General features: G+C 37.7%; 1 protein-coding gene across 10 annotated transcripts in view; it reads right to left on the bottom strand.

The window, feature by feature from the left end:
• MATN2 (matrilin 2) overlaps nt 1-26,897 on the bottom strand; it is a 76,963-nt gene that overhangs the window by 42,573 nt on the left and 7,493 nt on the right. For all 10 annotated transcript variants that reach the window (XR_003397725.1, XR_003397726.1, XM_026842026.1 and 7 more), the window contains exons 2-5: nt 25,119-25,287; nt 10,794-11,363; nt 5,443-5,565; nt 923-1,045 (exon numbers count right to left, since the gene is read on the bottom strand). Coding sequence is in view for 8 of the 10 variants with exons in the window: in XM_026842026.1 (XP_026697827.1) it covers nt 923-1,045; nt 5,443-5,565; nt 10,794-11,363; nt 25,119-25,251 (949 nt within the window). In the remaining 2 variants the exon portion in view is untranslated. The remainder of the gene's footprint in view (nt 1-922; nt 1,046-5,442; nt 5,566-10,793; nt 11,364-25,118; nt 25,288-26,897) is intronic.

Raw genomic sequence — 26,897 nt, 5'->3', positions numbered from 1 at the left:
TGTCGGAGAAGGGAGACGCGGACACCAGTTGGTCATCAGCAAGTCTCATTTATTAGTTGCTTATGATCACTTAAATAGCCGTGTTAATCAGCTCATACATATTGCAAAATTCTAGCTCATCATTGGTTAATTGCTGCTGTCCACGCGCTCAGGCTGCTTTTGTGATTGGAGAGAGTGTACTGATCATGTTCCATGTCGTAAGCCTTGCTAAGCAGTTTCGTTTCTTGTTAGTTTCGTTTCTTGTTAGTTTCTCCGCAGAGTCTGCAATTCTTCTAGTTGTAGCCTGTTCCTTATCCTGTAGATAAGAAGTCCTCGTGCTGCGGGGTCTACGTGCCGAAGTCTGAGTGCTCCTCTGGGCCTGAGGCCAGGTCGGCCTTGAGCGTCTCAAAGCCTGCATTGTACAAGTCCCAGACTTTGCCATGTCCCTGTTGTATTAAAAACTCCTCTACAGCTAAACTTTCCTTAATGTCATCTTCCCAAAAAGAGTTTGAAATCTCTCCTGGCATGATCATAAAACTAAATGAGAAATGACAAGAAATTGTCCACTTTCAAGTTTTTCCATGTATAACTTCTATCTGAAGAGGAGCTACCAAGTTTGTCTGGCTTTGTTTGTTTTTTAATGGCCACATATATCATGCCAGTACATTGCTGGCCACATATACGGATCTAGAATAAAACATTTGGTGTGTTGTTTCAAAACAGCAATGTTACTTTCTGTGTGAAATTAGTTGGAACAATTTTCTGAAGTCACCATTCATTATCAGTAAAGGCCTATGAACATGCCAATATGTATTCTTTCTCATCTACCACTCATAGGAGAGCTTCCCATCATTGTCTCTGGCTAAACTGGATATTAATTTATATTGAATTTCGCTTTGGTTTGTGTCAAGAGGTAAATGTGAATTGCTAAACTCATACTCACCGACACAATTCTTTCCATTTGCATCAAGATCATACCCTTCATAACACTGACAGACGTAAGACCCGGGTGTGTTCACACAGATCTGCTCACAGTCATGTTTCTCCACAGCACAAAGGTCCTGAGCTACAAAACATAATTCAATGTATATGAAATTCTTTGACCAATAATGCATGGGTAGACTATAGATCAGAAATAAATTTCAGGAAGCTATAACAGCTTTTTAGAGATCAGCTCATTTTAACACTGATTATGACATTGTCCTGTCAAAGTGAAAGTCTTATGTCAGCAGGAATAATCACTCAAAGCTGAGGAGCAAATTTCTTCAGCTGAAGGCAACAACAGTAATGGGCCAATGGTGTCTAGCTGAGTTGCTTAAGTGTTTATCTAAAAGGTTTGAAAGGTATTCTTCAGGGTTTTTTTTGGGGGGAAAAAAGTGTTTGTGACTTTTTTTTCTTTTTTGCATAACCCTCCCAGATAAATGATGATGAGGTTATAAAGGAAATGGAAAACGTAACACCAAAAATTTGGGGTTATTTGATTTCTGAGTTTTATAATTTTTCATTTTTGTGCAAAATACCATAGCCAGTTACCCCTCCCAAGCAAAAGATCTCATTAGAAAAATTACTATGACAGGTGAGGTCAGTTCAGCATCTGGCCAAATGAAGAACATTGGGCTTTCTTTTCAATAGACTAAAACTTTCTCAGAACCCCATTTCCGCAGTGAAATCTCTGGAAAGCAGAGTACTTTGTGTTGCTCAGGATCAGGCCCAAAGACTGCTCAACACATAATGACCATTTACATCTATAAAAAAGGCTTTTGGAACATGTTTGAGGAAACTGGCCAAGCAAATATGAATTTTCTTTATAGCTGTCTGCTTCATATCAAGTGGCATGATGAACAGCATAAACAGTCATTTAACTCTCTTGTTGTAGTATGAACATCCACAAAGAAGATAACTTTCCAGTTATTTTCAGCTACATTTCTTCTTTTGTACTATTTTGTGTATCAGTGTAAGATTTGAACATCTCTAGAGAAGAATGGAAGAGATTAAGTTAAACAAACAAATACAGTGTAATGAGTAAATAATAGACATTATCTGACACAACCACTTTTCTCTAGAAACGTTGGACTAGAGTATGTGAAAGGAGCATCCTTTGCATGGATTCAAAACCATCTTAATAAAATAAATGTAAGAATATTTCAAATTAAACAAAATAACTTTTTTTCCCCCAAGCTTTGCTCTGGAAGATAGCTGAGTTGCTTTTATTTTTTTTTTTTTCATGTGGACAGCATGAAAATCACAAGTGATTGTGATTGTGAAATCACAAGTATGGCAGATTTTCTTCCTTCAATACAAGGAAATAAATTTTTAAAAAAATAATGTTATAAGGAAATATATCAAGGACACAACTATTCAAAAGAGAAATGCACCCTTTTCCAGCCTGAAGCAAAGTTGTTGATTCACTGCTGACTGTAGCCATTTGGTTAAGGGTTTTAAGAAGTGAATACTTATATGGTGTACTCTCACAACATAAAAATAAAGGGAACAGAAGAATGGAAAAGACTATAACTTTAGATATAGAAGAATGAAAAGAGTATAGCTCTAGGTACATGCCATTCATCTTTTCTGCACTGTTTAATTTAGTAAGTGTTAAAATATATATGTAAATAAACTATTTGTTCATGAAAGAGCTGACAAATACATCCAAATCTTTGATAAATAAATCTGGTTTATGTTGATCATGTATTGCACTAAAAAGAAACATGACGAATATTTATTTTACTTAGAGGTAAAGTAAGGAATATGTTGTCTCTGTGCACTTGTGGACAAAGAGTAGCCAGCAAAGGTAATTAAAATGGTCACAGACTGTGGGTTTTTCTATGGGCATGTTTCTGCTTACCTCCAGAAATAAGCTGTCCAGTTTGTCCAGGTTTGGTCCCCTATCCTCATGAATTCTGTTACTTCTCTGGGGAGCCATTAGACATAATATTCTGACCTTGTCTAGACTGCTACTGTATCATCTCTCCCCTTCACCAATGATTTGCACCATCCTAGCTCATTTAAGGCCAGTTTGATTGCTCTCAATATTAAGTTTCCAGTGCTAATTGCAAAAATTAGTTCATAGTTTGGTGATGTAGCAAAAAGTCCATTAGAAGTAGGCTACAAACACATTGAATGACTCATTCCCCTTTAATAATTAGCAAACTGCAATCTAGTATCATCTGATTGATGATCAAAGCAAGTACACAGTCAAGCAAATCGTGTGGCTGGTAAGTGGGGAAAACTAATATAAGACTGAGTCATAGCTAAAAAAAAAGTAACACAATGCAGCAATGGGCTTCAAAAAATAGTAGAGAGGGAACTGTATTGAGGGCTACTGTGCATGGGTCACTAGTAGGAAAACTACACAAATCCAAAACTCTTTAAAATTAATCTATAATTTGAAGCAGTGCAGTGCCCAAAATATAAACTACTGGCTGCTAAAACTATGGAAATGTAACACAACAGAAAAGAAGACGACACAATAAAGAAAGAATTTTTCTGTAATTAAAATTTTGTCGACTCACAAAAAAAATTTCAATTGTCAAAATTGATGTTAGGGGTGAGGATGGGGAAAACGTGTGAGAGGAAATGGAAAAAAAAAAAAAAAAAGAGACATTTCTCATTTCAAATAACTTCCAGAAAACTGAAAGCAAAATAATTCTTTCTTTGAAATTACTTAAGAAAATTAATAGCATATGGAGGGTTTAAAAGAAAGGTTTAAAGGATACAAACATTTTAAATGAGAAGCATTTTAAGACAGACACAATGAAAAGAATAGGTTAGAGGATATTACTGAAATGTGATTATATAGTTGGAGCCATCTGACCACCTGCTTTCTGAAGAGCAAATATGCAGAAGCAGAAAAAAACAAGGCTGCATGAAAAATTGTTCTTGTCACTATTCTTGTCTTGGCTTAGCTGCTGAACCAAATAATAATTAGGAAATGCTCCAGATTGGATTTTTTTTTTTTTTTTGCATCTTCTTGAGGAAACAATAACATGAATAAAGTGTTCCATTTGTTCCATTTAACACAAAACATTCCCCTTGTAATTCACACACATGCCTATGACAAATGTCTACATTTGGTGAAGGATGCTAATGAAAAGGACTAGAAAACAGAGATTCCTAAACGCAACTCATCCCATAGCTCAACAGCATGGGAGGTGAACAGCTCAAAAGCAGTTTTTTGCTGTAGCCCAAAAGGTCTCAAGATGATTCAGTGTAGCTGCGAGAATGCCCAGATCACTCCTGTGCTGACGTTCTTTTGTTCAAGTTCCTATTTAGTGAGGATATGACTGAAACCATGTGTCCCATGTAAGGACTCTAATCCCCAAGTGCAGAGTTGTTTCAGATAATAACATACTCTCGCTGTTTCAGTGGTCATGAAGTATTTGATATAAAATACAACACTAAGCAAGAGAGACTAAGAACCCACTAACCCCAAGCTACCTGATTGCTTTATGGCACCCTCCTGCGATGTGGAATATGTGAGTTCAAGCACAAGGATAGGATTGGAACCTGCATCCCTCACTTTAATTCTAAATTATCAGTTGTGAAGGGTACATCCTATGCTCTCACCAGATTTTTGAAAAGACATTTCCAAAATTTTTCTTCTGGCTAAAATCAGTTTGACAAATTTCACTTGAATCCATGCACTATCGTGGGATAAGAAACTACATTTTTAGCAAGCACGTTTTCCACAAGTAATTAAAAACAGTATTACATAATTTGTTTAAAATAATATTGGATACAGAAATAAATTTGGCATACACATCTAATGTAGTCTGCTCTTAATTACTAGAAAGCAAGTTTGGACCAAATGGACAAAAAAAATACTATTTACAAAGATCACAATTAAAGTGAAATACAGTTTATTATTATAAAGTCAATTACTTAAAACTGAAAAAGGTCAATCCATTTAAAGAAGGAAATGAGAGAAGAATCAAGATTTTTGAAACTATTATTTGAATGGTTGCAAACCCTTATACTTTAAGCAGCAGTTAGAGCTTTTCAGAATGGCAAGTTATTTCACAGTTCTCTAGTATGGGGTTGATTTAACTTTCTGTACTATTTAGTACTGGTTGCTATCTAGACAAGTTAGTGAAGTAGTTGTATTCACTTTATGTGAGATGATAAAACTGTTCTTTCTTTAATTGTTGATCCATTGTGGAACTTATTATACCAATAGAATTTAAATGCCATTTTATGTAGTCACAGTGTACCTCTGCAGAGCTCTGTATAAAAATTACCTTGATATATTTCAGGAAGGTAAATGAAGCACTTAATTTACACAAAACAAGAAAAATAATTAGAACTTCATCTTTTCAGACTCTTTTTGATGATTACCATTACCATATGATGATTACTATTATCATATACTGAACTCAGTCCCTCTTTATGAGCCCAAGAAAAAGTGTATGTGATATTAAGGACTTTTTGGGAGCACGAAAGAGAGAATTAAAAAAGATAACATACTGCTGCAAGTCTTCTGGTCAGCATTCAGAATGTATCCTTGTTTACATCTGCATATATAGGAGCCAGGGGTGTTTATGCAGAAGTGATCACAGTGATGCTCAACTGTACTGCACATATGGGGCACTGAAACAAAAAAAGTAAAATGTTATTAACTGCTAGTCTTACTTACTTGTAGTCAAAACTGAAAAAAACAAAGGTGTAGAAAATTTTATTGAAGTAATTTAGATATTTCAAATTAAGTGATGACAGTAAAGACAAATATGGAAGCTTAAACCTGAAAGACTAAAAAAATCCTTAACAAACAGTACTATGTATTTATTCCTAAAAAAAGTAGGAGTTTAGGTATTTTCTGTCTGGTTGACACTGGTGGCATGGTTTTGGATATGAAATTACATGTGGAATAAACAAAATTAAAATATACAATAGAGTATCTGGAAACATAAATTACTTGGTGGTCCCAAGAAGACAATGAAAGAAACCTACCACATTCATATTTAGAAAATAAATGGAATTTAAGTACAAACTGTTCTAGAGGACATTTAATTTACTGAATGACAAAAATCACCACACAGCACAGTACTAAAGAAGAATGATTTGAAAACAACTTGATGAAGAATCTTGCTTGGTTATTAATGTTGAGGAACATAAAGCAATACATGATGACACTGAGGTCATGCATCTCAAAGATTCTGTAAGTGGGAGCTAAGCTGCACTACACTCCAGAGTATAAGTCTTTCTGAGTCTATTTTAAATATTTCTATTTTATGTCTCCCATAGCAAGTAGTAAAATGCAACAGACTGAGACAGTAATACAGAAAAAGAATAGTGGGCCCATTTTGTCAAATTAATTGCTGAACTGCTTTTCTCCAGATCAGTATTTGGGAATTAAGAAATCTTAATGTTTTCTTCCCACTGAAACATTGCTTGTATGTAATTTCTATACTATATAGGTGAATTACTTCTCCGAGAACATTGTGTGGAAAATAATCTATTTTGCTCAACAACAGTTAGGGGTTGATGTGCTCCTTATTGTGTTACGTTGACAAATCTCAAAATTTATGGAAGATATTAACAGTAATCTTCTAGCAGCCACAACAGAAGCCTGATAAATAACTTAACATATGGTATGTGTGGTACTTGTGGAAAAAAAAAAAAAAAGTGGTTTTGAGATACATGCTATGTATTTGTTTTTTGGAATGGTTTCCAGAGTTATGCATTTATTACTCATGTACAAACCACCACAATTCCCAAATCTCTCAATCAGCTTCTTGGATCTCACCATTTTCAATCATAATAAAACTTCTCAAGTACTTTTATTTATGTGAATACAGACCTGCTTGGACTTTTCATCTTTCTGTCATTCTGAAAATGAAGTTTATGATCTGTAATACTTTATAAACAGAAGTTTCCTCCTGCCTGTATTTCACTAGCTTTCAACATCAGGTACAGTTTGTTATGACCAAAGAAGCACTTCAAAAATGACAAATGAAAAATATACTCATTTCAGTAAAGACAGAAAATCTTACCATGTACTAACGCTATAGATTATGAATCTACAGAACATTACTACAAAACCAGTCAGTCCACCCATATCAAAAGAACGTAAGGGTTCAAAACAGAATACTAAAAATTTAAAAAAGAAAAAAGCAGTATTCCATGATAGGCATCATGATAACTCAATCCCCTTTGAGAACATGGCTTTGCTAAGGGCAAATTGTGCCTCATAAATTTGGTGGCCTTCTACAACAGAGTTAGAGCTTTGGTGGACAAGGGAAGAGCAACTGATGTCATCTTCCTGGACTTGGGCAAAGCATTTGACACTGTCCCACACAACATCCTTGTCTCTAAATTGGAGACACGTGGATTTGATGGATGGACCACTCGGTGCATAAGGAATTGGCTGGATGGTCACACTCAAAGAGTTGTAGTCTAGAGCTCAATGACCAAGTGGAGACCAGTGACAAGTGGCGTTCCTCAGGGGTCAGTATTGGGACCAGCACTGTTTAACATCTTTGTCTGCAACATGGACAGTGGGATTGAGTGCACCCTCAGCAAGTTTGCCAACAATACCAAGCTGTGTGGTTGACATTAGTGGATAGAAAACTGACCATGAGCCAGCAATGTGTACTCGTAGTCTAGAAAGCCAACCGTATCCTGGGCTGCATCAAGGTGGCCAGCAAGTCCAGGGAAGTGATTCTCCTCCTCTGCTCTTGCGAGCAGACTCCACCTGGAGTACTGTGTCCAGCTCTGGGGCCCCCAGCATTAGACAGACATAGACCTGCTTGAACAGCTCCAGAGGAGGCCACAAAAATCATCAGGGAGCTGGAGCACCTCCCCTATGGGGACAGACTGAGAGAGTTGGGGTTGTTCAGCCTGGAGAAGAGGCTCCAGGGAGCTCTTATAGTGGCTTTCCAGTACCTAAATGGGGCCTGCAGGAAAGATGGGGAAGGGCTTTTTATCAGGGAGTGTAACAATGGGATGAGGGGTAATGCTTTTAAACTGAAAAACGGTTGCTTTAGATTAGATATTTGGAAAAAAGTATTTACTGTGATGGTGATGAGACACTGGCACAGGTTGCCCAGAGAAGCTGTGGCTGCCCCCTCCCTGGCAGTGTTCCAGGCCAGGTTGGACGGGGCTTTGAGCAACCTGGGCTAGTGGAAGGTGTCCCTGACCATGGCAGGGGGCTGGGAACTAGATGGTGTAAAGATCCCTTCCAACCCAAACCATTCTCTGATTTTAATATATTGTTACCATCTATTACCAATCTTCTGATACACTATCAAATAAAATCTTTTCCAAAGTGTCTCTGTTGCACCCATTTGAAAGAATCAGTGGTACTCTGGTCATCAGTCAGATTTCTGCAGTGAAGGAGGATGCTGTCTGTATGATTTCTACAACCTTATTTGTTGCAGCATCAGTTTGGTGGACTCAGCCAGGGACTGAAGTAATAGAAAGGGTCATCTCATAGTTAAGGAATTTGAATGTGAGCCTTGTGAATTAGATTTTATCTCTGTCTGTGTTACAGAGTCCTTATTTGATTTTGGGCAAGCCAATATCAGTATCTTCAAGCAAGCATCAACCATCATGCTGTATGTGTTCAGCTAGAGCATCTGAATCTGGATTTGCAAGAATGCAGGCTCTCTCAACTGCAGGTAAAGGCTGTAAGGCCATGACTAGTATGTTATATTAGTCTAAAAATAGTAAATGCCCCAGAAAATCAGACCAGGAATTGCAGAGTCAAATATTTAAAGTTAGTGGGCAATCCTGACAGTCTTAATCCTTTTCTGTGCCTCCTTTCCTTCAATGTAAAATGGGGATTACACCACTATCTACTTTACAGGAGAATAATAAAGACTTTATTTGCTTCTGACTGCTCCATCCCAACTTCTGTCTTCCTCACTCTTCTATTCAATCTCTACCTCCTTTCCTGGATTCTGTCCCTATTTTTGTTTCTCCTGATTTTTCAACCATGTCTCATTCTTCATGCCTCAGATTTCCTAGGATACTGTTTGCTTGTCTTTAACCTTGCTGACTGGTAATAAAAAAAGGGGCCCTGGGATCCCCTTACTTCAACTGCTGTTTCTGACACCCCCAAGTCTTTAGCAGCCAGAGACAGTAACTGTAGGGAAAGTCTGGCTTAGCAGAGAATGGAGCACAGTCAGTTTATATGGATTCTTCTGAGAATATAGCTGCTAAGCACTGGGTAATCTCTGCCATCCATGGGCAAATAGTGGTTAATTTGGTTTACTTTTTATATTCCTTACAGAGCTTCATCACTTGGCCAGGTTTTTCTCTTATCTTCACAGGAACCATGAAGACACATTCCTACAGACATAAGGGCAATCCAGACACAATACTATCTGCAATTTAGTCCCTTAAATTGAAATCTATATGAATCTAACAGTTTAAATTCTTTGATGTATCTGAGCCTGGGTTTTTAAGGGCGTTTTTGGATCTCACCTTCAATCCTGACACAGCAAATATTGTGAAGGCATTCCCTGAGAAAAGGAGGCAGCAGCAATGCTTGTCACCTCCATACTCCTCCATCTGCAGGAGGGATGGTTTTATTGTGGATCACATGTGTTTGGATTAAAAGTGAGCTATAAAACTAATACATTTACTGGACACTGCCTAGTCAGAAAAAAATGAGTAAGTGGTATTTGTACTGGATTTGTTTCTAAAATGCAATTTAAAAAATCCAGTAAGATGAAGTTTTGAAGCATTTATTGTTCATCCCATCCCATTTGAACTCTCAATCCATGTTTAGTTTACTTTTTATTGTTTTTTAAATGTATTTTACTGTGCTAGCTATAATAATATGGCAAGGAAGAAACAGGAAAAAATCTATTATCTGACGAATGTCTGTGATGGTGTTTTGTGCTGATACAGTTCAGCTGGAGTCCTGTTGCTCTTTGAAACAATTTTGGAAAAGACCAAGTAAGGAAAATTCTCCAGACTATCCTGACAATAAGCCTCAGTTCTCTTCTGGCAAAAGCATACCTAGAGATAAGTGAGCATTCAGTCCCACCATGCATTCTGGCCTCTGCTGAAAATGCCTCAGCTTAATGCCAAATCTGTATGCAGATCTTTCATATTTATCTCAGAAAAACTGAAAAAGAAAACTATATTAAGTACACAGATTGGAATAAAATTAATTATTTATGCTATTATGTTTGTAAAAGGTAATTACTTATCAGGGAATTATAGATAATAGCAATTTCTCTGTTGTAAATTAATACCTATTAACATATTGTTTATTTTATTGTATGAATGAATAATACCACTGTAATGGCTTTTCCTAACTTTCTGTATTTAAAATGGATGGAATAAAACCACTACCATGTATCTGTGTCTCACTTCCTGTCACAAGGCATGCACAGAGATAATTGTTTTCATAGAATTAATATGTAAGTTTTGGAAGAGGAATACAGAAACTCCATATAATTTTTTTTAATAACCAAAACATTGTTTATCAATTTGCAGTTTCAGTACTAAGGGAGTTTACATTTAAAATCAATAGCTTCAACAATTTATCTAATATTCAAGTAGCAGAGGGTTGTAAATTTATTGCTATTATGCAATGAATAGGGAAATCATTATATGTGTGTTTGCCTTGCTCCTTATGACCACTAGGAATTAGATCACATTTTATGACACTTAGCAGTAGAGTTAGTTTTTCCCCATATGTATGACTGTTGTTCTGAATGTTGTCTGGCTAGTCTCCCTTTTTTTTTTCAGTATATATATTCTGACAGATAAGGTTCCATGTAAAAAACCACTTCAATTATAATGCAATTTTTTTCTGTGTTTTACTTTCAATTGTGCATTCAAATCTATGATAAAAAGCTTACCACAAAGTTTAGTCTGGAAGGCAGAGGTCAGTGTTTCAATCTGACTGAAATTAGCAACCAGAAACACATGCTCTTCATGTGGTTCACTCCCAATGGACTTCAGTGTGTTCATATCAACTCTTCCCACTCCAATGGCAAAAATCAGGATTCCTGAGTTACGTGCTTTAGTGGCAATCTCTGCCACTGGATCCTGAGGTCTCCCATCCGTGACTATCATGATAATTCGGGGCACATTCTGCTTCAGAGGTCGGGCTCCTTCTGACTCTGAAAATGCTATGTTCACTGCATACTGAATAGCCAGTCCAGTCATGGTGCCAGTTGCCAGGTGCATCATCCTCTTCACTGCTCTTTCGATATCCTGCTTCCTCCTGAATGTCTTCAGCGAAAACTCATGTTTGACTGTGCTGCCATACTGAATCAGACCTACACGGGTAGCATCAGGAGTGATGTCCAGAAACTGCAAGATAGTTAAAATGAACTCCTTCACTTTTTCAAAGTCATAAGGACGTACGCTGCGAGAGCTGTCAATGATGAAGACAAGGTCCAGACGTTTGTTGTTGCAAGTATTTTCTGGAAAGCAAAATGCAAACAGAAGTACTTTACAAGAATTTCAAATGAAAATCAGTTCAGGTTGACCTGATGTCTCAAACATGCTGTCTAAACAAACACCCTGACAAGTGCTGGGAAAATACAGAAAATATAAGAAATGCCAGAGCAAAAACTACTTGGGCAATATCAATTCAGCCTCCAGTAAATACTTTTTTTTTTTTTTTTTTTTTTTTTTTTTTTTTTTTGGTGAGATCGGTGCCCAGAATGGCTAACAGTAGTGGAATAGGTAGACACTTGTGCCACACCCTTTTTTGTCATTGTTGTTGAGATTTTGACCTCATACCCCATGCTGGATGGAAACCCCCTCTGAATTACGCAGTTACTATTTGAGTGGGCTGACCTGTGATGCTTTTTGTGGTGGTGTCCTAGAATTTAGAAATCTAACGATCCAAAGAGGCAGGGTGGTATCAGTCCTCCATTACAAGCAGGGAAAACAGAACACAGAAATTCAGGTCAAAAGCATCTGTTAATTGCAGTGACCTATACAAAATGTGAAGGGGCTGATTTTTCAGGAAACTTGGCATTAAGCAGCACTTTGCATGTACAAAGTACAGCTCTCAGTGACGTCAACTGCAGCTGTGAGTGCTCAGCACTTTTGCAAATCAAACCCCATGAATTCAAACACATAATTAATGGCCATCTGGGAAAAGTCTTGGCTATTGGACTAAGTCAGCAACACACATAAGTTCTGTGGCTGCATCAGAGAGAAAATCCTGTTATCTACAATGGTACTCAACTTGGCTAAAAGACCACTCATACACTTCCTGAAATCTTCTATTTCAGCCATCATCAGTCTTGATTTCCAAAAGCCACTGCAGCAGAAATACCACAGGGTATGTCTATATCTGACAATTGCACAGGCAGGCAGCCCAAGCTAGTCTGGGTAACTGCAGAAGTGAAGGCTGGCTGCCTTCTGGTCATGCTACAAGCTTTCTGGGACCCTGGGTACATCCTCTGGCATTAGCATCCTTCTTTTTTGAACGTATATAAGTCATATGCTTGAATTGCATGATGAGAATGGATAGGGATTGACCATTCACAGAAAGTCAGCACATGGCAGGCTTAAGGCAAGCAGGGGGAGGTGAGCCAGCAGAAGGCAGCATATAGCAAAAGATTAAAAGGACTTTAAAGGGCTTAATGGGATGCTGGTGAAGATAAATCAACTAAGGTTTAATATTTACATTAAAGACCTCCCCAGATTAGGAAATCCCTTAGCCACAAAAGCATGGCAGTTGGGGGAATACCTGTGGGTAGTATTGTCTTGTCCTTAAACTTTTTCATATCATCCACTTTTCACTGCTATCAGAGACAGGACATTGGGTTAGACAGACCTATGGCTTCAATCAGTGTGTCTGCTTGTGTTCTTAAATTCCTGTGGCTACGAATAAACCTGTGAAGTAGCTAGTTGCCTGTTCGTCTGCCTGGCTTGAAAGATTAAAGGTGGCAAGAATGCTCAACAAACTGCAGTGGGGTACTCATCATACTAAGCTGAAATATCTATAATCAGTGAGCTCCCTTATTGCTCAACCGAATTCAGTTCCCAGTGCACTCTCATCCATCTTGTGCACTGAATGAGGCAAATGCTCCATGGAAAAGAAGTATTTGACTATATAGTTAAAGGTCATGTCATACTGCACAAGTGGGCCAATCAAAGATTCAACTGGAAAAACATCTGTCTGTAGACAAGCCTTTACATGAGTTCACTTGTGACTGCTGATGAATGCTAATCATGTACTTCTGCCAAGGCAAGGGAAGGGGTGAGAAAGATGCCTATTTTCACTAGTTAACTCAGAGGCCTCTTTCATAGATTACCAAGAACATTTGTGGGCATAGAATAAAAATGCTCTTTGATGACAATAAAAATGACTGCTTGGATTTATTCATGTGCGGTCTACAGTATGGTTTTATTCATAAGCGTAGGAATATGCTCGGGTTGCTTATTCTTTCAAAAATCAGAGGATGTTGAATGCAAATGAAATTGAGCAGAAACAAAATTCCCAATCTAATGGGATACAGATATCCTGGCACATTAGCTATTTTCTATTTTATTATCTTAGTGGCATAGCTAATTATTATTTATTTTTACTAATATAATATCAAATATTCCAGCACAGTTGTAATATCAAGACAACTCTAAGATACGATTTGGGGAGAAGAGCAAGGGGAAAGAAAGATAATTACAGAAAAAAGGCTACAAATATGTGTTTGTATATGAAGGGAAGGACAGAGAAGGGAGAAGAGTAAAATTCCCTTACAAGAAGTCAAAACTAGAACCATGGTGTTGAATCATTTTAATTTTAATATAAAGATTTGGATCCCAATCTGAAGAGACTCGGTTATGTATTTTTAAGTCAGGCATGAATCTTGGTGGGAAAAAACCTGGAGAGCATTAGTGGATAGTACTACCAGAAACACACCCCATTGTGCTAAATTACTTAAGAAAAATTTCAGTCTGAATGTAATACAGTATATTCCAAAACTACTTTCACTAGCAAAATTCTATCTATAGAAATACAAAACATTTCCAGATTAAAATGTATTTAAGATCTTTGTCTTCTGATGTGGTGGGAATTTTTAACAACCTTGTAATTATTAAAGTTGATTTATCTGAGATGGGTTCTATGGATATTAAACTGTATCTCTTTTACTAAGCAAAACTCCAGCTGGGTGGTATTTTGAGGAGTGGCAATCAGTAATGACTAACAGTTTTGAACACTCATCCCCTCAGACAAACTTTCAGTGACACCTTTTTAGCAGTTGCATGCTTCTGCAGTAAACTATAACCTCTTCCTCTTACCAGCTCTTAAGTAGGGACCTTTCTCACAACTTTGGCAAACAACCCTGTACAAAAAGTAATCCCCTTCCACTCTTCTTATGAAAAGTGACATTCTCATTGAAAAGAGCTACTCATCCATAAACCTGCTTCTAAGTCAGCAGAAGTTTTGTATTGCCAACACAAAAGTTAAAAAACCCCTCAGTGTGAGTTGTATTATCCAAAGGCAAGGCCAGGAGAGGCAAGAGAAGGACAGACAAGGCAAGGGAAGGAAAGGTCAAGTCAACAGTAAATATGTTCTCCTTCTCTACTCAGTTTCCATTTTGTCTGTAAATGGCAGATCCAGTGATACTACCTTTGCAAAATTAACAATGCAACAAAATTTCAGTTCTACTTAGAAGAATCCAGCTGGGATCCAATTACTGAGGCATACATAAAACAAAGCTTAAAAGAGTATTTCACATTGAGCATCTTAATTTTCTCTAAAGCTGAAAATGCTATTAAATTATTTTCTCTGATCTCTGTTGGGTTTCCTTCTACTCCTTTCTCAAAGCAAACTATGTTCAGGCCTGAACCCCTACTTTGGCTTTGATGAAGCTCACGCTGCTTTGACTTTGCTTAGCCACCCAAGGGTCTCTGAGAGTGTATTTGTACCCTCTCAGCTTATTTCTAACTAATGCTATATTGCTTTAATATAACTAAAGCACAACCAAGGAGTTCTCCCGAACTTTGGAATTGTCTCTTCTAGGCTGTTAAATCATTAGGACAGTTCCTGGTATTGTTTGTCCTAGGACAATTAACATTTTCTCAAACAATCCTCAGGCATGATATGGGAAGTAGCATGAGCCAGGGATCCATCCCAATAAGCAATGTGGATGCAGCCACTCTGTAAGCTCAGGGTATTCTAGTAGTGCAGAAGGAGGCTGTTTTATACTGCTGGTCTCAGTGCCAGAGAGCAGTCTAAGATACAAGCTAAGCTCAGAGGCCAGCTGGCCTGGATCCACAGCATTAAACTCACCTTCCCGCTAAAACAGAGTGGCTGTATGCAAGCTGCCTACTGAGAATAATTCCTGTCCCCCTGTAGCCTCTGAACCATACACTGGGATTGCTTGGGGGAATGCTAATCACTGTGTGCCAGAGACAGCTCCAGCAATTTAACAGCAACAATAATGGTGGAGTCCCAACGCCTAAAAATGTCCCCTGGCACTGTTTAATTTCCTCAAACATTTCCATTTTGGGATATTCAAACTGAACACATTCAGAGGACCCAATGATGATTTTTCGAAAGTTTTTGCAAGCAAAGTCCCTTGAAGAGCTTTATTGTTTAAAGATGAGTTATTTATTTTCTATTGTTGTCCTACATCTTTAGGACTCCTTAATATTTCTCTTTTTTAATCTGAATATTACTTATTTGGTTATGTAGGTCTTTATCCTAATACATGAGAACGGATAAATCTTAAAGAAGGCTATTGCTGTATGCAAGGCAAAAGGCCCAATTTGGTAAATACTGTAGTAAAGTTAAAACACTGAAAAAGTGATCTATAACAACTAAATATTAGTTCCATGAAGATGTTTGTTATAGAGCAAGACAATTCAAGCAAGAAGGAAGGATGAGATCAGTTAAGAATAAATGAGATCATAGAAAAATTATTGCCTGAGCAGGCAATGCATTAATAGCAATTTTAAGACTCAATATATTGTGTTTCTTAGCTCACTCCACAGTAATGTATATACAAAAAATTACATGTCCCGGACACTGCCAGCAATAACACTGGGTTTATTTAGATTTTATCTTTGAGTAACAAAACAAAAGTCTTCACTCAGAATTAAGTAAAGAGGAGAAAACTGTTCTCCCAGCACAATATAAAACTTCTTCCTAAATTTCTCTTACTTCTTTGACATTTTATTATTTCATTTTTCATCTAGCCCTCAACCTTACTCACCTCTCTTTTCTTTAGAACTTCCTTCTTTATAAATCTTGGTATAACTCCTACCAAATTTGTTTCAAAATGTATGAACTTTCTGGGTGTCATATATTTGTTCTTACTGGTTTTCTTTATCTAAATATACAGACAGAAAGATACGGTTTGACAGGTTCTCAGATATTTCCAAAAGATTTTTTAGTTCATCAAGAAGGTTTAATCCTCTTGCTGCACAATCATACAAGTAAAGAATACTTAAATTTGCAATTAATCCATAAATATACCAAAAGCAAAATGCTTGGATGGGAAAAAAGGCATATCTATGAATTACCTACATACACTGTCTGGGAAACTGCAGCAGCTTCTTTTGCAAAGATCAAGCACGAAGTACACGGCAGTTAATGTAACATCGTTCCTGTTTGGAAAACACATTTCGTGGTTGTTGCCAAGAGTAAATGAAGAATAACGGTAATTCCAAGCACTTCTTGGCTCCAAGTGAGACATTTAGCTTCCACTCCTTTTCTTTTTTCTCATTTTAACTCAGAGAAAGACAAAGGGTGTTATGGTGCATTTAAGATATAATCATAGCTAGTTCCTGAAGTAAATGTTAGAAACTGCTCAGTACCCCATTTCCTGGCATACATACACGCTGCACTTGGTTCTGCAGGTGACTCCACCTCTTGCCAGCTCTGGAACAGACCCTGAGTCTAAGACCTGTCCCTGTACTCCCTGGGCCCATCCTTGCTCTGAGCCTTTCCCCAAATTCACAGGCCTCTGGCGCTAACCCAAGGATTCATTATGAGTTTGGCAGCTCACTCATTCCTCCTTACAAATTTCTTCATCTGGGAACAATCTCTAAATGCAACACAGCCTCCAGACATTTTTTATTGCCTCTTACAAAATCTTTTCTGAACTTTCAAAATTTCTGGGAGATCTGTACAGCAGGAGGCTCTTGTCCACAGATTTCTATTTCCTTCTACATGCAAATGCTTCATTATCAGTCACTGCAGGAGGGTCCATTACCTTGTTTTCATTTCACCTCAGTATTTCTATTCATTCCATGTCATCCTTTCCAACATGTAATTATTAATATAAAGTCTCCTTAATTCCAGAGTCCCAAAACTGACTCCTAGTATTTCTCCATTTCTTCACTAAAAATGATGCTGCCTCTGACATGAGGCCAACGTATGGTGTAGGGATACTCTCAAGTTTCTTAGTTCTTTTTGCATGTTTCAGCTGTTCTGAGATGGAAACTGTTGGGTTTCCTGACAGGAGGCAAACCTGCTTTTATGGTCAGGAGGACCAGGGAGTGGGTCGCTTTCCCTTGCAGGCATGGGAACACCTGTACAGAGGGATGAAGCACCCTGATATCCCCATGTCAGTCCCAGCAGCATCAACATCTACCCACCACTTCCTAACAGAAACAAATGTTACATGCTCTCAGCTGAACATAGCTCACACCCATGAGAGAGGAGGAATTCATTTGCTGAGCCATGATGGAGAAACCTTGTAGTACACACAGTTAATGGCACTTTGAATCCAGTTCCCACAGACAGTCTGGAGGCATTTACTGTGCCTGTGACTCTGTCTTTTCCTGCATGCATCTGTAAAACAACAAATCACAACCAAAACAAAAAAAAAGGTGATTGTATGGGAGAAGGTGATTTTCATACCTTTCTCCTTGAAGAACTGAAATTCCTATTCTTGCCTGAGCTACTTGGGGCACTGTTGAAAGGACATAGAAATTACTAGAGAAGGAACAATAGAGAAAGTAAGTCACTGTTAGCAGCATAGAAAAATCAGTGAAACAATGTGACCTTACTGAATTTGCACTGTTCTGCTTTCAGGACATTAGCTTAAGTTTTTAAAAGCTCCTATCCATACCTTTTTTTTTTTAAAGTTGCCCATGTCTTTGTTTACGGGGAAAGCTGTGAGCAATCTCAACATTACTCATTGATCAGCTGACCTGAACCACATATTTCTACTCATTGGTAACAGTCTAAGTATTAGACTCTTCTCCAGAATAGTTCCAGAAATGGTACCATGGGATACTGCCGTACACCATTTCCCCCCTACTCCCCACAGTATGTGGGACATCATGCGCACTGGCAAACCATTAGCTCTACCACTTCAGCACTACTTAAATAAGTAGAAGGTGTCTTCCAGGTTCCAAAGCAATTTAAAGGCATGTTGACTTCATTCACAATAGTGATTACCCACTCACGCCTATAAAATGAGATGTTCCTTAAGTTATGCAAATGCTGTTTCCAGGATTTTCAAGTTAATTTTGAACATACGTGCTTTTTTAATTATTAAGTATTAAGTACTCACAATTAAGCAAAACACACCACACTTTTGAACATTCAGTGTTCTTTCTTTTGGCATGATCTTCCTTCAAGACAAAATACACAGAGGAGTTTTTGAGCTCTTCTAGAATATACACATAAAACCAGTTTGCAATTTTACTCAGTGAGTTATTGTCAAAGCAAACTCTTTTTCAAAGAGAAATGGTATTTTACAGTAATTTGTGGGGGTAGTAACAAACATTTCAGAAATACAAAGAGCATTTGCCATTTAGTACATGACTCAGTTTTACTGTAGCAGCAGATATTCTTTCCACATTAAAAAAAAAAAAAAGGAAAAAGGGAAAAAGAAAAAAAGAGAAGAAGGGGGGAAAAGATAGAATAAGAAAACAAAGCAAAAAGAGAGAATGGAGGAAGGAGGAAGAAGGGAAAAGAAAAGGCTTTATTTGAGGAAATACACATTAAAAAAATACAAGAAAATTTTTTGTGCTGATAGAATTATAACCCATATAATATTAATTAATGAATTTCCCTTTAAGCAGCTTAAAAGTGAATGCTGTTTTGATACATGACTTGAAAATTAATAATGAATACTAAATATGACAGTTGGCAAGCACAGTGTTGTTATGTGGTTAAAAATTGCTAACACAGACCAAAATCCCAACTTTCTGATCTCCATCATAATTGACTGCAGATGAGCATACTCAGAATAGGACACAAATCCCTGGGGTCTGTCACAGTCCCAGCTAGCCCTCATGGCTCATTAGTTGGGCCTGCTTAAGGGTAACAGCTTCTGCAGGGAATAACTGGCTCGGCAGGGATGCAATCACTGTTCAGATCTCGCCTTCTCAGACTCCAGGACCCCTGTTAGGGGCTGGGGAGGCACAGCCTCAGCATAAGCCAGGCTACCAAGCCTCAGAGCCACAGAGAAGGGTCTCCCACTGAGAACAAAACCCAGAAACCTGAAAGAGTGGGGTGGTCTGAGCAAGTGCAACCTTCCTGCTATTGTTTTAGACCCCAGCTGGGTAGATAATAGACAACAGCTGAGAGATTAAGATGAAAGCTGAAGTTTCAAGGCTTTGCATAAAGTCCAGAAACCTCTCAGCTATTGAGACAATCACTACTGGGAAGCAAAGCACGCAATTGCTGATATTGTCTCAAGGCACAAGGACTGTAAGTTGTACCTACACACCTCAGAAGGAAGAAACAGGTGATTTAACAGACTCTAAATGTTTTGCTTTCCAAATGGAATACATCTCTATTTAGATGGCAAATTTATGTTTTGAGAGAGTTTAAACTGATACATATTTGATGACCTTGTATCCTTATAAAAGTTCGGTTAGGATTTTGCTTATATTTTAACTAAATATGTGATAATTCAAAAGATACATTTGCAACCCCTTCCTATGTTTATCGACTGCCTGAAATAGTTTTAATTTCCCCAAATACTATACCAGCACAATATGTGAAACACATGATGTAGTTGTGACACAATTCTGACTTCAGTTACAATGAGCTACTTAACATGTCTGAGGATAAAAAAACTTGGCAGAGTTGCCCTTATGTGAAGAAATAACACATACACACATATGCTACATATTCTACTCTGTACTTTTGAAACCCCACCTGGAGCACTGTGTCCAGCTCTGGGGCCCCCAGCATTAGACAGACATAGACCTGCTTGAACAGCTCCAGAGGAGGCCACAAAAATCATCAGGGGGCTGGAGCACCTCCCCTGTGGGGACAGGCTGAGAGAGCTGGGGTTGTTCGGCCTAAAGAGAAGGGTCTGGGGGGACCTTATAGTGGCCTTCAGGAAAGATGGGGAGGGACTTTTTACAAGGGCATGTAGTGATAAAACAAGGAGTAATGGCTTTAAACTGAAAAAGGGTAGATTTAGATTAGATATTAGGAAAAATTCTTCACTGTGAGAGTGGTGAGACTGGACCAAGTTGCCCAGAGAAGCTGTGGCTGCCCTCTCCCTGGCAGTGTTCCAGGCCAGGTTGGACGGGGCTTTGAGCAACCTGGGCTAGTGGAAGGTGTCCCTGACCATGGCACAGGGGTTGGAACTAGATGATCTTTAAGGTCCCTTCCAACTCCAACCTTTCTACGATTCTATGATGATTCTATCTATGGTGAGGCTATGAATGAGTTTCTTAGAGCAGTTATCATCCCATGTTGGCTCAGTAGTCCACATTAGCAGGATTTAGAGATCTCTGGTCAGCTTTGAGTGTGTACATGTACAATGACTTCAACCAAAACTAAATAGAAATCTTATCTGCACTCCAGAGAAGTATCATGGACTTTTGTCACATATTTCCCCTCTGATTTGCAGCTAAAATTTAACCCAGAATGGTTAACCTGATAATGTCCTTGAGCCCTAAAGTTACATACACACAAATTTAAGAACTGGGTTGGATATAAGAAAGTTTGGAATAATTTTAGCTGACTTCAGTGAGTGATTCATAAATTTGGTGAGCACTCTGTGTACTTCACATTACTTCCCTTCATATTATTAGTGGAATCATATACATACAACCAAGAGATAAATCATTATATATTTTGTTGCAGAATATAATTTAATACAGACAGGGACATTTGCATCTAGCAGCAGTTTCTACTGAACAGGAGCCAAGTACATTTCCTTCTTGGCCTTCTTTCCCCTCTCTGTTTCAATTTGTGGAGTATCAGTTAATCTCCTGTAGTTTCTTTCTTCTGATATCATGTAGTGTCTAAAGGAATGCCCCTCAAATTAGCTTTTCTCCTCACACAGTTATTTTCAAAAACAGGTAGGTGCATGTTTTATACTCCTAAGGAACAGAAGGAACGTTATTGCTTAGAATATTATTCTACAGCTTATTCAATTATTCCCATGCATCCACTTCCAGAACTCTCCAAAGAAATATGCCCATGTGACATGAAATACATGCCCAGTTTACAAGAGTTCACCAAGAAAAAAAAACACACAAAAACTTGGGGTTTTTCCACAGTGTTGAAATTTGGCTTTGCTTTGTTTTATAATAAATGATTAAGATGCAGTAGGGCATAAGTCCCAAATCTGCTCCACCAAAAAACCTCACAACATCAAACTCCAAAAAAGCTACACCTTGTAAGGACTTGGCATATGTTCCTTCTGAACATGGAACATGCTGGAAGGTGCTGTGGACCTCTGACAGTGGCCTTGAAATCACACTCTTGGATGACTGATGCAGCTCTTCATCAGTCTATTTAGGTGAGGAAGTCCATTTCAGTTATATCTGAAGGGAATTAGCTAATATAACAGACATAATTTTATCTTTATAACTATGTAGCCAAGTATATTTCCAGTACGGCTTTTCTTTAGCATCCAAAAAGCAATGCTAAGCTGGCAAATTGTGCTTTCAGTGATCTGTGTGTAATCTAACAAAGCAGCTGTGCTCAGCAGGGGCAATGATTTTGTCAGAGCTAAGTAAAAACTCTCCAGAGCTCTGATAAAACCTTTAAAAGGGAAGATTCTAAAATAAAAGATTAATTTACTTTAAGGAATTAGGATAAGGCCAAAGATCCAATATTCAGGATCAAATTACTGATGACGGGAAAGAAAAGGCAAAATTTAGTTCATATGTCACATAAGGGGAAAGGTGGCTACCCTCTGCTACAGGAAAGACAAATGGACCATCCTATTTCTTTCTATTATTTCACAAGATCTTGCAGGACTATAGAAATGATCCTATAAAACATAAGTACACCAACATTAAAACAATATTTCCAGCAATCTAATAGACATTCTGTTATTACAAGAAATACATGTATATTTTCTGTCTCTAAAGCACCTACACATGTTCTACAACTAATATGCTGCAAGAAAGATTGACAAAAATGTTAACAAATTTAATTATATTGGCAGGATTGACAAGTTTTAAATACTTCAAAGTTTGATTCAATGTTTAAAGAAAGGAAAACCTGCAAAGCAGTTTGGCTTTCAAGGGACACATAGTGTTCCAAAAACTTTATGTCCGATTGATCCTTGCACAAAAGATTTCAGATCTTCAATGGAAATTATTAACTACAGCAATAATAATTTTAAACAACAATAAGAAATACAAAGATCTGCCAAATTAAAAAAAAACCCATACATTGAGGTTTAGCAGAAAGACTGGGGATAAGAAAAACATAGAAAAGATATAGCTCATTCCTTCTGAAACCTTCATCAAAACGTATAGGCTATTAGCCCTAACAAGACAATTAAGAAATCTATGATGTATTAGTGCATGGCTGCCAAAAAATTAAATCCTCCTAAAACTGGATCCCAAAGTACTTTTATCTTTACGTGGACAATCCCACAGGATTTTTCATCCATTCCATTTTGCTTATTTATGTTGTCAGTTTCCTGGAGCAAGGACTTTTACTTCTGTACATGGACACTACTAGTATTTTACCAGTAAATAGTTATCACAGCAGTACACTTTTGCTTTAAAAAAGGTAAAATTAAGTAAAAAGGAATAAAAATATTTTAATGCTACTAATATTTACATAGCATAATCCTTCATTTTAGTTCTCAAACCACACACACCCAAAAAAGCCCCCCAAAAAACCCCAACCTGAACTTTTATTACTTTTCCAGGTATTTGTTGGTTCTTTGCAGCTATATTGCTCACTTTTGCCTGCCAACCACATCTTTCCACAACAGCAGCAACTGTCATCGCCACTACTATTTATAATATATATATTATATAGAATGGCACAGTTTCTAATCCCTGTAAATTGCCATAATTTTGGAATGATTTTATTATGTCAATAGACTTGATGTCACTGAGATGGTCTGACCCCATTCTTTCTCATGTCATTTAAGGAATGCTACAGCTTTCCAGCAGAGTGGCAGGCATTTTACACATTCTGTTCTTTACAGAGAGGCACGTTTTAACCATGCCACTGTTTATATGCACTGCTGAATCTGAAGCAGGTGACCTAATTTATTGTAACAGAATGCAAGGCCCAAGAGTCTGACTCCAAACTGCCACGTACTTTTATGGGCTGGACCAGAGAATGTCCCAAGTTTCTTGCATCATTTAATGTCTTGAAAAGGTTCTTTCAGCCAGAGCTGCCAGAACTGTTTGCATCCTGCACATGCCAAACTGAACAGGGATCCAGAATATCCCAAATGCAGGGACCAAAAATTGGTTAGCTTTTGAAAGAAGAAAGAAATAATTTAATCTATACATTTTGATTTATATCAAGTGCTAATTCTTTTTATATATTTTCCACTATTTAAAATATATAAAAAGAGGCTATAAAAGCAATTTAAAAAATCACAGGGAAAAAAGGCAAGCTGAGAAATGCAACTCCTTTTAGTTTCTCCAGGTAACACCTTGCTATTTTGTTAATCTTCTAGAGACAGGTAGATTTTTTCTTAAAGTAATAAGCTCACTTAGGTTATTTGCTGGGGACCATAAAATATGCAGGAGGGGCTGCTATTTAATTACACTTTAGAATTTAGTATTTCAGAAAGTTTGAGAGTCATCCTGAGTAAGGTCTGAATGTGGGTATTTCTCTTTGCTGTTCCACATCCATGTTTTTTGGTGGACTAGATCTCCAGAGCTGTGGTTTCCAGCCTTCAGTTGCAGAACCTCAATTGTCTCAAGACTGCATCTATTAGTTTCGAGAAAGGTGAGTTAGAAAGGGAAATCTGTTGTCATTTGGCTTAAATTTGTTCTATGGGAATTGAAAACAAATGGGTTTAAGTTAACAAAGGACAGGTTGTGCACGTTATTTTATGGAATTTTACATATTTTACATATTTACAGGATTACGGATAAAACTTGGTGCTCCCCCTCTGCTTTCTTCTTTCTTCCCAATACATCTTCTGCAGGACATTTCACGTTCCTCATATTCACCCCTATAGGCTAGGTGACCTTTATGGGGAGGCAGGCTACTTAACATCTCCCAGTGGCTGAAGAAAGATATTTGATTAGATCTACAACCGATGTGTATCATGAATCCCTAATGATGGGCTGCGTCCAAACCACATCCATACTATGTTTTCATAATCTGACAATTACTTTAAACAATGAGCAAAAGAAAATTATTCTAAGCCATGAACTGATAACAGATGAAAAAGTTGACCAGCAAACTGCCTGATGATGTACAGGCAGTGATTAACAAGAGAGATGAACCTTATGTTTTAAAATATGACAGACACAAGCTAAAAGTGCTAGATCCTGTCCTCAGATTTTTGGCAAAAGAGGAAAAATGAGATACTCATTATAAACAAAATTAACCTGACAAAATGAAGGGATAAGCATCAAGTAATGTAATGACAACCCTCATTTCAATAGCCACTGATTTCCATTCAATCATCCTTATGCAGAGCATGTACACAGACAGTTAAAACTCGCTGGCATGGTAAAAGGCAGCTTTGACAGAACTTCCATGGACCAATATGTATTTTCTCTGAACAGTGAAAATAAGGTCTTTTTTCCATGACAATAGTCCTGTAGCAAATATTTATTTCATACCACTTACATAAAGTAGATCTAGTACCCCAAAAGAAAACAGCCTCTTTCAACAGCTGCTAACTGTTCAACACACTTTCTCATATTCCTGCTTGTAAACAGCACTCTCCTTTTTATTACAAACTAACTCAGCCAAGGATTGGCCAGTTGCTCATGCCTTTTATCATTTGTATTGGAGATGGCTTTTGGTCGTGGTGTTTGGGTTTGTTGGGGATTTTTTTGTAACTTACCTAGTAGAGTTTGTGAGTTAACATCCCTTCTTCGAGTGAAATGTCCTCCAGGGAGATCTTTTGCCATAACAGATACAGTGGAAAGCAGAGTGTGTCCAAGTAGCAGAAAGAAGCATGCAATCATTTTCTTCATCTTCCAAGAAGGAGAGGGACGTTCAATGATGTGAAACTGCAATAAAGGAGAAAGAGGAGCTCTTTGATTACACAAAAAGATACACTGTAATCATGTCAGCCACCCAGCTACATTTCTTCCCTTCCATCCCATGCAAACATGCAGATACACTGGCATGGAATAATACCTACACCTTCAAGAAAGAAGATCTACACAATAAAGTAGCAGTTAGCAGATCCTGATAGTGTTTATAAGTATTGTTAGTTGAAGTTCACAGTTAACATTTAAAATGTATTGACTTTTACAATTTTTCATAATAATAAAGTATTTTTAAAGCAAGAAAAGCAGCTTTGTTTCAGTCAGCCTGTCAGAATAAACAGGTTCAAGGAGGGCACAAATATATTTTCATTATTTTACTCAGCACTCTGTTGCATTTTTTCAGAAGTTTAATGGTTCTTGCAGTCTGAGGTATACTTACTTCAGAAAAACTTGGAGAATTAAAACAAGAGGGGGGAATATATTCCAGAAACAGCAACTATAAATGAAAACTGGCAACAGCTCATGCTTCCTTTTCAGAAGACTCTGGCTGCTAGCATGAAGATAGCAGTGCAGAATTAATCTTGTTTACTGAAGGAGACTTCTGAGGACTGGCAATGAACTTGCCATAGGTTATGAAGAAATTTTGTCATACAGAATAGCTGACAGACAAAATTCCTACACTAAGAGATGATTCCTGCCAAGGAGTATGTTAAGGCATCATCAAAAGCTATGACTAACTCTGCCCACAAACAGACAGGTAAGACATGTCAAAGACTCATTTTCTGGCCATGTCCCCTGTTGGTGGGCTTCCTCAGATGGAAATTCCTTCTACCTTCCCTCAAAACTTTATTGTTGTGGGTTGTAGAGAGAGCATCTCACAGGAGCTAGATTCAGCCTTGGAACTGGTGATATGATGAAGCTTAGTCAAGAGCTCCTCTAGGTGTGCAAGAGATGGATAAAACTACCCATGTTCACAGCAAAGAACTGTTTTACCTGAAACAGAGTGGAAACTTTAGAAGCAGTGCAAATTTTAACAGTAATTCTTGGTTAAGTAATTATGATATTGAAAACAATTTTAATAGGGTCCTAAACTTGATAAGCAGATAGAGCCCCAGGTCTGTAAGAGAAGGCAACTAAATGCCCCAGTTCAGAAAGATAATTGATTTCTTTCCCACCATGATGGGAATGCCTGTGTAATCATTCCCACTGGCAGAAAAGAACATTCTGAGTAAATATTTTCTCTCTAAAAAAGAGATTTTGTACATTATTCTTCAAAAAAGTCCTCCACAGCCATTACACATTGATCATTTTTTCTATCTATCAATCTATTTTTCCTTCTGTGTATCCTAGTCAGCATCCTCAAATGCGAACACGTTTTAGTGTATATGTCAGAGAGCAAAATGAACTGAGTATCTGCACTCAAAATTCCCAGCCTTGCTTATATGTTCAGTATTATCCAGTAACAGGGAATACGTGATTTAAGGACAATCAAACCAGGAAAGAGGTGTAAATAGTCAGTGCTTATAATAGTGGCCACAAAAATTTAAATTTTTGGAGCCCTAGCAGCATGGACAACTGGATGGTATTATTGGTAGAGTATTTCCAGTGCTCTAGTCAGAAACAGATGG

This window comes from Athene cunicularia (assembly GCF_003259725.1).
Source record: "Athene cunicularia isolate RWA chromosome 2 unlocalized genomic scaffold, athCun1 chr2_part1, whole genome shotgun sequence".
NCBI lineage: Eukaryota > Metazoa > Chordata > Aves > Strigiformes > Strigidae > Athene > Athene cunicularia.
The sequence above is the reverse complement of the archived record's forward strand: the minus strand, read 5'-3'. Positions and strand labels throughout refer to the sequence as shown.